Source organism: Poecilia reticulata, chromosome 4, assembly GCF_904066995.2.
Source record: "Poecilia reticulata chromosome 4, P_reticulata-male-v2, whole genome shotgun sequence".
Taxonomy (NCBI): Eukaryota; Metazoa; Chordata; class Actinopteri; order Cyprinodontiformes; family Poeciliidae; genus Poecilia; species Poecilia reticulata.
In genome coordinates, this window is record NC_088833.1 from 3,900,721 (window position 1) to 3,911,812 (window position 11,092).

At 37.7% G+C, this 11,092-nt stretch overlaps 1 protein-coding gene across 1 annotated transcript in view; it reads left to right on the forward strand.

Moving 5' to 3' along the window:
* fndc7b (fibronectin type III domain containing 7b) overlaps positions 1-9,158 on the forward strand; it is a 60,969-nt gene extending 51,811 nt beyond the window's left edge. The window contains exons 52-59 of the mRNA XM_008406271.3: positions 512-772; positions 1,693-1,953; positions 2,864-3,121; positions 3,384-3,644; positions 3,721-4,008; positions 5,027-5,263; positions 7,486-7,551; positions 8,501-9,158. Coding sequence (XP_008404493.2) covers positions 512-772; positions 1,693-1,953; positions 2,864-3,121; positions 3,384-3,644; positions 3,721-4,008; positions 5,027-5,263; positions 7,486-7,551; positions 8,501-8,784 — 1,916 coding nt within the window. The 3' untranslated portion in view covers positions 8,785-9,158. The remainder of the gene's footprint in view (positions 1-511; positions 773-1,692; positions 1,954-2,863; positions 3,122-3,383; positions 3,645-3,720; positions 4,009-5,026; positions 5,264-7,485; positions 7,552-8,500) is intronic.
* The last annotated feature ends 1,934 nt before the right edge of the window (positions 9,159-11,092 follow it).

Here is an 11,092-nt window from a genome sequence, read left to right on the forward strand (position 1 = left end):
TATATATATATATATATATATATATATATATATATATATATATATATACAGATAGTATATTGTATATTTTTGGCTTAATTGCTGCTCTGAATGTGTTTGTTTTTTCCACAAATTGCATTTTTTGAGTCCATAAACTCCAATTATTGATTAATTAACTTCTAAATTGGTTGAAGATTGTTTCAACAATCGATTAATCATGATTAATCGTTTAATTTTTTTGAAATACCAAAAAGTGTCTCTACTCCAGTTAATGATTAATTAATTACTAAATTAGCTGAAGACTATTTCAACAATAGTTTCAGCCATTGTAATTATTATTGTTTTTAATCTCCTGAAACACAGAAAAATTAGTATTTACTCCAGCTGACAATTAATTGTTGATGATTATTTCAACAACCGATTAATCATAATTAATCGGTTGTTGATTAATCATTTATTTCTGAGAAATAAAGAAGTTTCTGCTGCATAAAAAGTGAATGAAAAGTAAAACTCCTGTCCTGATGTGCGACAGCTCCATGTGTTCCCACGAAGCCCAATGGCCGCCTGGACTGCGTGTCAAACTCGGCCTGGGTGTCCTGGACCCCCTCAGAAGGCGCCAGCAGCTACTCCGTCCTGGCCACAGCGGCCGGCGGCCATAACTCCAGCTGCACCGCCTCGTCCTCCCCGTGTGAAGTCGCAGATCTGAAATGTGGGACTCTCTACACCTTCCATGTCACGGCAGTCAACAAGCACTGCCGCAGTAATCACAGCAGCACCTTTGAGATCGAGACAGGTACGCAGCTTCATACTTTTGGTTTTCAGCAACCTTCCACACCAGCTGTGTTCCCTTTTCAAATTTACGCAAAACTTTGTCACGATTCTGTGAAATCGAAAAAACGCAATTAAAATCACATGTGAATAAGTTTGTTCACACAAAAAGGGATTATAAAAACAAAATCCACCAACCGCTTCCTGTCGTCTTCTTTGTCGTTTCCACCAGTAGTAACGTCCGGTTGTTGATCATGTGACTCTTGTGATGTGACAAGAAGTGTTTCCATCGGAGTTTAGAAAATACACGAATTTTGATACTGCCTAAAAACCACCTCATCATATTGCCAAAAACTTTTTATTGAAAAGAAATTTGTTTTCAAAACTATCCATTAATCAAATTTTCATAATTCAAACCAAACCAACACAATTATACGGTCAATAGAAAAGTAGCCACTAGTTGGTTTTCCATTAAAAATGTGCACAAAAATGAAAAAAAAAAAAAAAAAAGAAACAATTTTGTAATTGCAGTGATTCCATACAAGAAACACAATTAAAATCACACATGAATAAGTAAAATGAAAAATCATGCAGCGCCATCATCCTCCTACCACTTCCTGTTGTCATCTTTGTCGTTTCTGTCAGTAGTAACATCCAGCTGTTGATCACATCGTGATGTGAAAGAAAGCGTTACCATTGCATTGTTTTTGAAATACACCAAAAACATAATTTAAAAAAAAAAATGTCACGTTTCCATTAAGCAAATTTATATTTGTAATAACAATTTGTGCAATTATAATAAATGGAAATGCAGCTACTTACTCTAGATATAAGTAAGAAGATATTACAGAATCTGTCATGTTTTGTTTCACAGCTATCCAGACTCAGAAATGGTTGAATCGACGCCGACATTTGGCATATTTCTGTTTATTTCCGTTCCTTCAGGTCCTTGCACTCTAGAGAGCGTCAGTGCAACAGCTGCATGCAACAGCGACACCATCCTGGTTGAATGGAAGCAAACGCTGGACTCGCCGCTCTACCTGGTCACAGGTGAAGCCGACGATAAATCCGTCATTTCCTGCAACAGCTCGTCCAACTGGTGCGTCCTCCAGGATGCCCGCTGCGGCCGACACTACAGCGTCATCGTGTCAGCTTCCTCCAACAAGTGCAGCAGCCTAAGAAGTCCCCCGACGAAGATCAAGACGGGTATTTAAAACAGAATCAGTTCCGCCTTTATGCAACGCCTGCATGTTGTTGTTTACATCTGGAAACTTTGTGCATGAGCACAACGCTGGAGAGCAAAAAGACGATATTTTTACTTGCCATAAGTAGCTGTGCTGCTGCCGTAGAACGACTCGGTTAACAAAATGAAACCTGGAGATGTGGATGTTATTAACTTAGTGCTTTGTACCACAGCAAAGGGAAAATAAACACAGAAACTCAACTCAAAACCACTTTTTTTTCACTCTCTTGTCACCTAAGCTACACACAGCTTAGGTGACAAGTTGCCATAGCAACTGACAACGACACTTTGTTTCAGGATTCAAAATGAAAAAACACTCAAACATTTCCCACACAAAGAACAGAACATTCAGAACATTACAGTTTTATTTTTTCAGGTTTTATGTTTATTTTGTGATCATTACGATTATTAATAAGTGATCGCTGTGGCAGATTAGCTACCGCTGCTATTAGCTAAGCTAACGCCGCGGTGGTTGATTAGCTAATTTAAACACCTGCTCTCCTGATGATCTGTCAGAGTTGGTGTGGGTCATCTTTTCTTTTTTTTTTAACAGTTACATCCATATGTTAAGGTTCTCATAGTCAAGCTAGCATTACTGAACTCTCCCTCCCTATTTCTGTCCTAATTAAAACTTTTCCTGACCTTGTTTCAAGTTGTCGTAGTGTAGCAAAGCACTGCATCCCTTTTTATTTTACATATCAGGTGTACATTTAAGATTTAGCGCGTTATGTTGATGGTTTATCAGTTAAAACCAATGGTAGTCATCGTTAGCCACCAGCTTTTTGCCCTCCAGCAGGGAGCTGGTGGGTGATCTTATGAATGTGACTTCAAGTTGTCCACATCTTTGGGATATTTAATCTTTTTCTCCTTTAGCTCCCTGCGTGCCGAGCAACGTGATAGTGGTGCCGCAGTGCGAGGACAGAGGGGCCGTGATTTCCTGGGAACAATCGTTGGTGGCCACAGCGTACCGGCTGACGGCCAGAGGACAAGATGGCCACGTCGTGGCCTGCAACAACACGGCCAACAACTGCTCCCTGTCTGCCCTGCACTGCGGCCAGACGTACGGCGTGAGCATCACCGCCGTGGGAGAAAACTGCACCAGCTACCCCAGCAACAATACCTTCAGAACAGGTACAACTGGGGCAGAAACGATTAATCGTGATTAATCGATTGTTAGAATAATCAAAAATAATTTAGGAATTGATTAATCGTTAACTGGAGTGTACAGACTGGAGGAGAAAGTGACTATTTTCTGTAAAAACAAAACTCTCAGAGCACTTTTAATTGAAAACTATATATTAAAAAATCAATATTTTGTATTTAAGATAAAATAATGGTGACTGGGAAACATCACCGCCACTGCATTCGCTCTCTGACTTCCTTTATTTTTCAGTGCCTTGCGCTCCGTCTAATCTCACCGTGGACATCGACTGTCAGACCAACTACGCTCAGCTGTCTTGGTCTCGCACCGACGGCGCTGTGGCGTATTTCAGCCGCGCGTCGTCTGCGGCTGGCGAAGCCTTTTACTGTGACAGCAGCAACACTTCCTGCACACTGAAAACCCTGCAGTGTGGCAACAACTACAACTTTACGGTTAAAGCCTTCGACGGGGCCTGCAACAGCTCGGAGAGCAAACCTCTGCAGGAAGGAGCAGGTAACAGAGTTCATGTAAAATAACATTTCCAAGTTTACTGGTGTAACTCTCTTTCTCTCTCTCTCTTTCGTATCAGCTCCATGCCCTCCGTCTCGCCTGAATGTCCGGATGCAGAGGATCAAACTAATGTTCTGGGCCATGATATCCTGGGACAAAGTCAACTGTTCAGGCGTCGAGTATTTGGTTGAAGTGAGAGGCTGGGTCGGAAACGACCCGCTGGCTCTGATGAAAGTCTCCTCCTACTGGCAGCCCAGGCCGTACTTCGAGCTGCCAGTGCCGTGCAGCTCGGCTTTCAACGTGACCGTGTTCTCCAGAAACTCTGGAGGCGTCAGCAAGCCGTCCAGAACCTACGCAGGAACCACAGGTAGGTCAGGGTTTACAACGTCACTGGACAAAACAGGGAGTAAGTACTGAGCCTTCGCTGCAATCAGTGAAAACATCGCAAAAACAAGAAATACGACGGCATGTAGGGGAATTGTAGACAGAAACTTAAATTTCTGTCACAAAACTAAGAAATTCTGAGATGAATTCAAGGAATTTTCTAGAAAAGTACATTTCTGAAAACTCTAAAATTAGCTAGAAAAATCTCAAATGTTTAGATTAATCTGAGAAATATTCTAGGAAAAAAAGTACATTTCTGAACGTGAAAAGTCAAAAACTCACATTTTGAGTTTAACTTGGAAAGTCAAAAATCTGCAAGAAAAAAAGTCAGAATTTTTTTAATTGATCTCCAAAATTTTCTAGAAAAACTTTTAAATTTCTTTGAAAAGTCAAAAATTTGCCTGGAAAAACTCAAATTTTTAAATTAATCTCTAATTTGGAAATACAAATTTTCAAAAATGTGAGTTTTTTTTCTTGGAGCTCAGAAATGTCCTTATTCTTTCTATAACATTTCTGAGATTAATCTCAAACGTTTAAAGTTTTTTCTTGCAAATATTCAACTTTTGCAGCTCAGAAATTTTTTTTTTTTTAATAAAGTTTCTGAGATTAAGAATGGCCCCATCATAAATAATTTCTCTGTTTTCCCTCTGACATTCTAAATTAGCTTTTTATTGTTACCATTTAATAAAGTTGTCAATTATTACTGTTTTATGATATATTGATTTAGAAATGTACAATAGAAATGATAATATGTTAACAATTATCAATGTTAGCTTACAATAGCCTGCAAATATGATTGCATGACAGATAAATGGACAAGGAAAATACTAATAAATAATGTTAATATATCATAACTTGTGATTTATTGGATGATGCTGCTGATGTAAAAATAAGTTTATACCTGTACTACTTTGAACGTGTGAATATATTTTCTTAGTGTGTAACTTTATTATTTTATTAGAGGAAAGTTCAGAGCGGTTTATTTCATGTCTGTCTTGCAGAGCCTTGTGCGCCGCAGAGGGTTAAATACAGCGGGAACTCGACGTCGGCCATCTTGTCCTGGGACGCGTCGGTGTTGGCCACCATGTACACGGTCTACAACGTGTCGGGGGGAAGCCGGGTGAAGCTGTGCAGCACCGCAGGACTCTCCTGCCAGCTGATCAACTTCAACCCTGCTGCCACCGCAGTAACGGCCAGCAACGCTGTCGGGGAAAGCAACCCGAGCCAAAACGTAACAGGTCCGGCAGAAAACACAATTCTCAACATCTGAGTTGGTTTCCTGCATTTGAAGAGAATTAAAGTCCCAGCCAACATTTATTTGGAAAGAATGCCAATCCTTGTATTAATTTGATGTTCAAGGACCATTGAAATTTTAAAATAAAGTACATTTCTGCCAAAAAACTAAGACATTTTTAGAAAAAACAACATTTAAGTTTGAAAGTTGAACATTTTCTAGATAGAACAAAATACTCAGAAATGTTCATGTTTCTTTTTAAAATGTTTTGATGTTAGTAAAATATACTGTTTCAAAAGTGTAAAACTTTTTACTTTTCAAAGAAATTTCCATGTTTTTTCCATTTTAGAAATCTTCTGAGATTAATCTGAAATTTCAGTTTTTTGGCAGAAATGTTTTCTGTCTACAGCGTTATAATAATATGGTGAAATAATATGGTGTAATAATGTGGTGTAATAATGCGGCATTGTAATAATGCGGCGTTGCAATAATGCGGCGTTGTAATAATATGGTGAAATAATATGGTGTAATAATGTGGTGTAATAATGCGGCGTTGCAATAATGCGGCGTTGTAATAATATGTTGTTGTAATAATGTGGTGTAATAATGCGGTGTTGTAATAATGCGGCGTTGTAACAATGCGGTGTTGTAACAATGCGGCATTGTAATAATGCGGCGTTGTAATAATGCGGTGGTGTAATAATGCGGTGTTGTAATAATGCGGCATTGTAATAATGCGGCATTGTAATAATGCGGCATTGTAATAATGCGGCATTGTAATAATGCGGCATTGTAATAATGCGGTGTTGTAACAATGCGGTGTTGTAACAATGCGGTGTTGTAACAATGCGGCGTTGTAATAATGCGGCATTGTAATAATGCGGTGTTGTAACAATGCGGTGTTGTAATAATGCGGCATTGTAATAATGCGGTGGTGTAATAATGTGGTGTTGTAATAATGCGGCGTTGTAACAATGCGGTGTTGTAACAATGCGGCATTGTAATAATGCGGCATTGTAATAATGCGGTGGTGTAATAATGTGGTGTTGTAATAATGCGGCGTTGTAACAATGCGGTGTTGTAACAATGCGGCATTGTAATAATGCGGCATTGTAATAATGCGGTGTTGTAACAATGCGGTGTTGTAACAATGCGGCATTGTAATAATGCGGCATTGTAATAATGCGGCGTTGTAACAATGCGGTGTTGTAACAATGCGGCATTGTAACAATGCGGCATTGTAATAATGCGGTGGTGTAATAATGCGGTGTTGTAATAATGCGGCGTTGTAATAATGCGGTGTTGTAACAATGCGGCATTGTAATAATGCGGCATTGTAATAATGCGGTGTTGTAATAATGCGGCGTTGTAACAATGCGGTGTTGTAACAATGCGGCATTGTAATAATGCGGTGTTGTAATAATGCGGCGTTGTAACAATGCGGTGTTGTAACAATGCGGCATTGTAATAATGCGGTGTTGTAACAATGCGGTGTTGTAATAATGCGGTGTTGTAACAATGCGGTGTTGTAACAATGCGGCATTGTAATAATGCGGCGTTGTAACAATGGGGTGGTGTAATAATGCAGTGTTGTAATAATGCGGTGTTGTAATAATGCGGTGTTGTAATAATGCGGTGTTGTAATAATGCGGTGTTGTAATAATGCGGTGTTGTAACAATGCGGCGTTGTAATAATGCGGCATTGTAACAATGCGGTGTTGTAATAATGCGGCGTTGTAACAATGCGGTGTTGTAATAATGCGGCGTTGTAATAATGCGGCATTGTAATAATGCGGTGTTGTAACAATGCGGTGTTGTAACAATGCGGTGTTGTAACAATGCGGTGTTGTAACAATGCGGTGTTGTAACAATGCGGTGTTGTAACAATGCGGTGTTGTAACAATGCGGTGTTGTAACAATGCGGCGTTGTAATAATGCGGCATTGTAATAATGCGGCGTTGTAATAATGCGGCATTGTAATAATGCGGCATTGTAATAATGCGGTGTTGTAATAATGCGGCGTTGTAACAATGCGGTGTTGTAATAATGCGGTGTTGTAACAATGCGGTGTTGTAATAATGCGGCGTTGTAACAATGCGGCGTTGTAATAATGCGGCGTTGTAACAATACGGTGTTGTAATAATATGCTGTTGTAATGTCATGATTTCCTCTTTTACTGTGCAAGTCAAGAAAACAGCTCATAAGTAATTAATTTCTGTCCACCAGGTCCAGTGAGAGCACGCAGGAGACGAGATCTGCAACCCGATCAACTCAATAGCGATGAAGAAGAAAGTTAGTGACTTATCAATTATTCAATTAATCTAAAGCTGGTTGATTTTATCCATCAACTAATGATTACAGTGATTTTCTTCTTCAGTTTTCTCTTGTATCAAAATGTTTGACCGACTAACAACGGAGAAAATCTTTACAAATTAAATTTTATTTTGTGTCACTTGTGTGAAATACTGACTGAATAACCTTTTTTTCTTGTTTTTTACATTTAGAACTTGGACATATATATAAAATATAATATGTAAAATGCATCTATGGGCCAAATTGACATCAATTTTTAATTGAAAATAGGGACGCATAAAATCAGTCTAAAGGGCACAAAAGGCCCGCGGGCCGCACTTTGAATATCCCTAGTTTAAGCAGAGATTATTAGTGAATTGATTGTAACTCATTTTAATCTAATAAGCAGAGACTCCAAGCAAGAGTAGCACTACTTCAATATATTTTTACTCAAGTAAAAGTAAAAAGTGTCCATCCAAGAAATTGCTCAATAAGAGTAAAAAGGTATTTGGTACAAAGTCCAGTCAAGTACTGAGTAACTGATCAAAAATCATTAGGTGTTTAAAATATAACCAACATATAAAGTGGAAATGTTGGTATTTTAAGGAATAAAAAAACTTATAAAACTTAAACCAAAGCTGCAGGTGTGTCTGGTGCATTTTTGGTTAAAACATGTTTTTTATTTAGTGGGTAGAAAAAACTGAAATTTTACTAAAGTAAGAGGAGAAATACTTCATAGTAAAATTACTCAAGTAAAAGTAAAAAGTACAGCGTGGTAAAAATACTCCTAAAAGTAATTTTTTTCAAAAAGTTACTCAAGTAAATGTAAGTAGTTGCAACCCAACTCTGCTAATACACCATTAATCGATGATTAATCCCAGTAAGTGGACTGTAATGATCAGTTTTGATGTTGTGGATGTTATTTTGAAGCTTCTTTACGCTCCATCAGGTCTGGAAACCCCAGAGGTGTTGGCTGTGACGGCCAGCGGCGGGTCCCTGTATGTGAAGTGGACGATGGTGGACGGAGCGACCGAGTACGAGCTCGTCATCGAGGAGGAGCAAAACGCGGAGCAGACGACTCTGCTGCCGAGAGTGAGAAACGTAGACGGGGATTTTTACACAGAGACTGGCCTCAAACCCACGACCAGCTACTGCGTCAGAGTGGCAGCGAAGGACGGCCTCAACCGGAGCAACTTGTCCTGGCCGACCTGCAGGAGAACCGGCGCTTCGTAGAGAAACCACTTACTGTAGAGACTGGATGAAACAGAGGTTTATCTGGGGTGAAAATGGTTTTTCCACTACGTAGCATCCATCACAGATTTTCTTTTCTGGTTTGTGCTCAAAGAACTTTAGGAAGATAACTGATTGCTTTAATAATCTAAACATGTAGCCATTTATAGATGTCTAAAAGTGTTGCTGAAGCCATATTTATCAAAAGAATTGTTTATTTTTCAGATAGGTCAATACTTTTTTTTTTTGATGATTGTTAACTCTTAAAAACTCAATAAACTTGATAATTTATCAAGAAATATCCTTTAAATGTATATTTTCTTGGTGATTAAACTGCTCAGATGATGAAATAAAAAGAAATCTATGACATATTGAAACAAATTTGTGTAATTATTTTGTTGGTGAAATGTCTGGTGTTCCAAGAAAAACCTTTACAAAGCTGACACAAAGAATACAAAGTAATAGAAACGACAATTTGGTCCAAACTGAGACCCGAGTTCAACTAAACAGAGGAGATGTGAGATTATATGAAGACAGAAAAACACAAAGAAGCCACCTACAACTGGCTCAATTAAAAAACGAAAAGAAATCTCGGCAAATTACCCTGGCAAACGCGCTATACCAAACAAATTGATTACATTTGATTTGATTTTGAGGTCCTTTCAGAATGAGCTGACAGTGACAGATTCTGTCACTTTAAATCCAAATAAGCTGCCGCTGGCCACGCCCACCATCTCAACGGTTACACTCGGTGAAAACGGCCGCAAACAGTTTGAAAAAGCAGAATTATAGCATCCAGAAGAACCAACAAGAAGGTAGCAAGTGGATTCTGGGGAGTAAGTTGACAATAAAATTCTTATTTTTTTTCCGGCAGTCATTTTACAGCGCAAACCAGTAAAACCACCTGACCAAACAGTGCTGGAGCTTAGCTTGGGTTGCTAGGTGACGGGCTGGGCCGGCTCGGCTTGGGTTGCTAGGTAACGGCTCGGGCTTCTCCGAAACCCAAATGGAAGTACAAAAAAATTAGTTTTACGTAATACATCCCCTTTAACATTTGATAATAAATATTTTTTACTCAATAAACACAGCCTACAGCATTTTTTCTTACTTTACTAAACATTTATTCAGTATTGTATTTAAATATAACCAAAGACTATATTTGGCTCAATAATGTAGTTGCAGTTTCCTAAAGCTGGAACACACAACACACTATTTACAATATTTTTATTTTAAATTGTATTTGTATTAAAGGGGTAATATTATGTATTCTTTAGAAACACAGTCCCATCTTATTGCACTTCAAGTAACTATGAATGTCTGCCATCGAAGATTCATTGAAACATGCATGAAAGAATCAAGGCAACTCTACAGGTATGTTTTTGATGAGGGATTATAACATGGTGTAAAGCTCACAAAGTTACTTTTACATAATATCCGCCCCTTTAAACAATATTATATGCAAATCAAGTCTGTACAGAATGCATAGGCCTACTATTTAATACTAAAAAAACAGTAAATCACAACAGACCTCATAAAATACACCGAACATTTTAAATACTGAAAATGGGAGGGAAATTGTAAAAGAAACAAAAATGTCCACTTACAATTAAGTTGTCCATCCAAAATCAAATCCAAAAAAATACCAATAACATTACAAAAAAACATGTTTTAAATTTACACGAGTGTCTCAAATTAACAATCAAGAACATCCAAATTTAACTATCATTTGAGAAAGCAACTTTGGGACAACCTACAGTTTTGCAACTTGGGTGAGTTTAATTTTATGGGGAATAAAGGAATATAAAAATAGCCTGCAATTTCTGAGAAAATCTTCTATTACTCATCTGTTGTGTTTGATTGGGTTGATAAATATGTCATATGTGATTCATTCATAACAACAAAAATCAGCTGAACCCAAGTATTTTCAAAATCAGTGAAGATTAATAATTGTTTAATGAGCTTAAGACTGATAAAAAACTTTATTATGCAAGTCCTCTGATGACAAATATGTTCTATCCTAATATTGAATAAATTATGCATTGTTGCTTGTTTAACAGATTAAAAATGTCTTCTGAAAATAACTTTTAAGTATCTATTAAACATACTTTTCATTAAGTATGTATGTCTGTGTTATTTTTTTAGTAATTGGTCTGATGTAATATTCCAATCCTGTTTTCATAAAGTGTAATCAAAATTAGGGCTAGAAAACATCAGTAATTAATTTATATAATGCGTTTCACTGAGTGAATTTGGTTAATTAATAAAATACATTTTTGACTAATATTCAAATGTATCATTACTCGGCAAACAG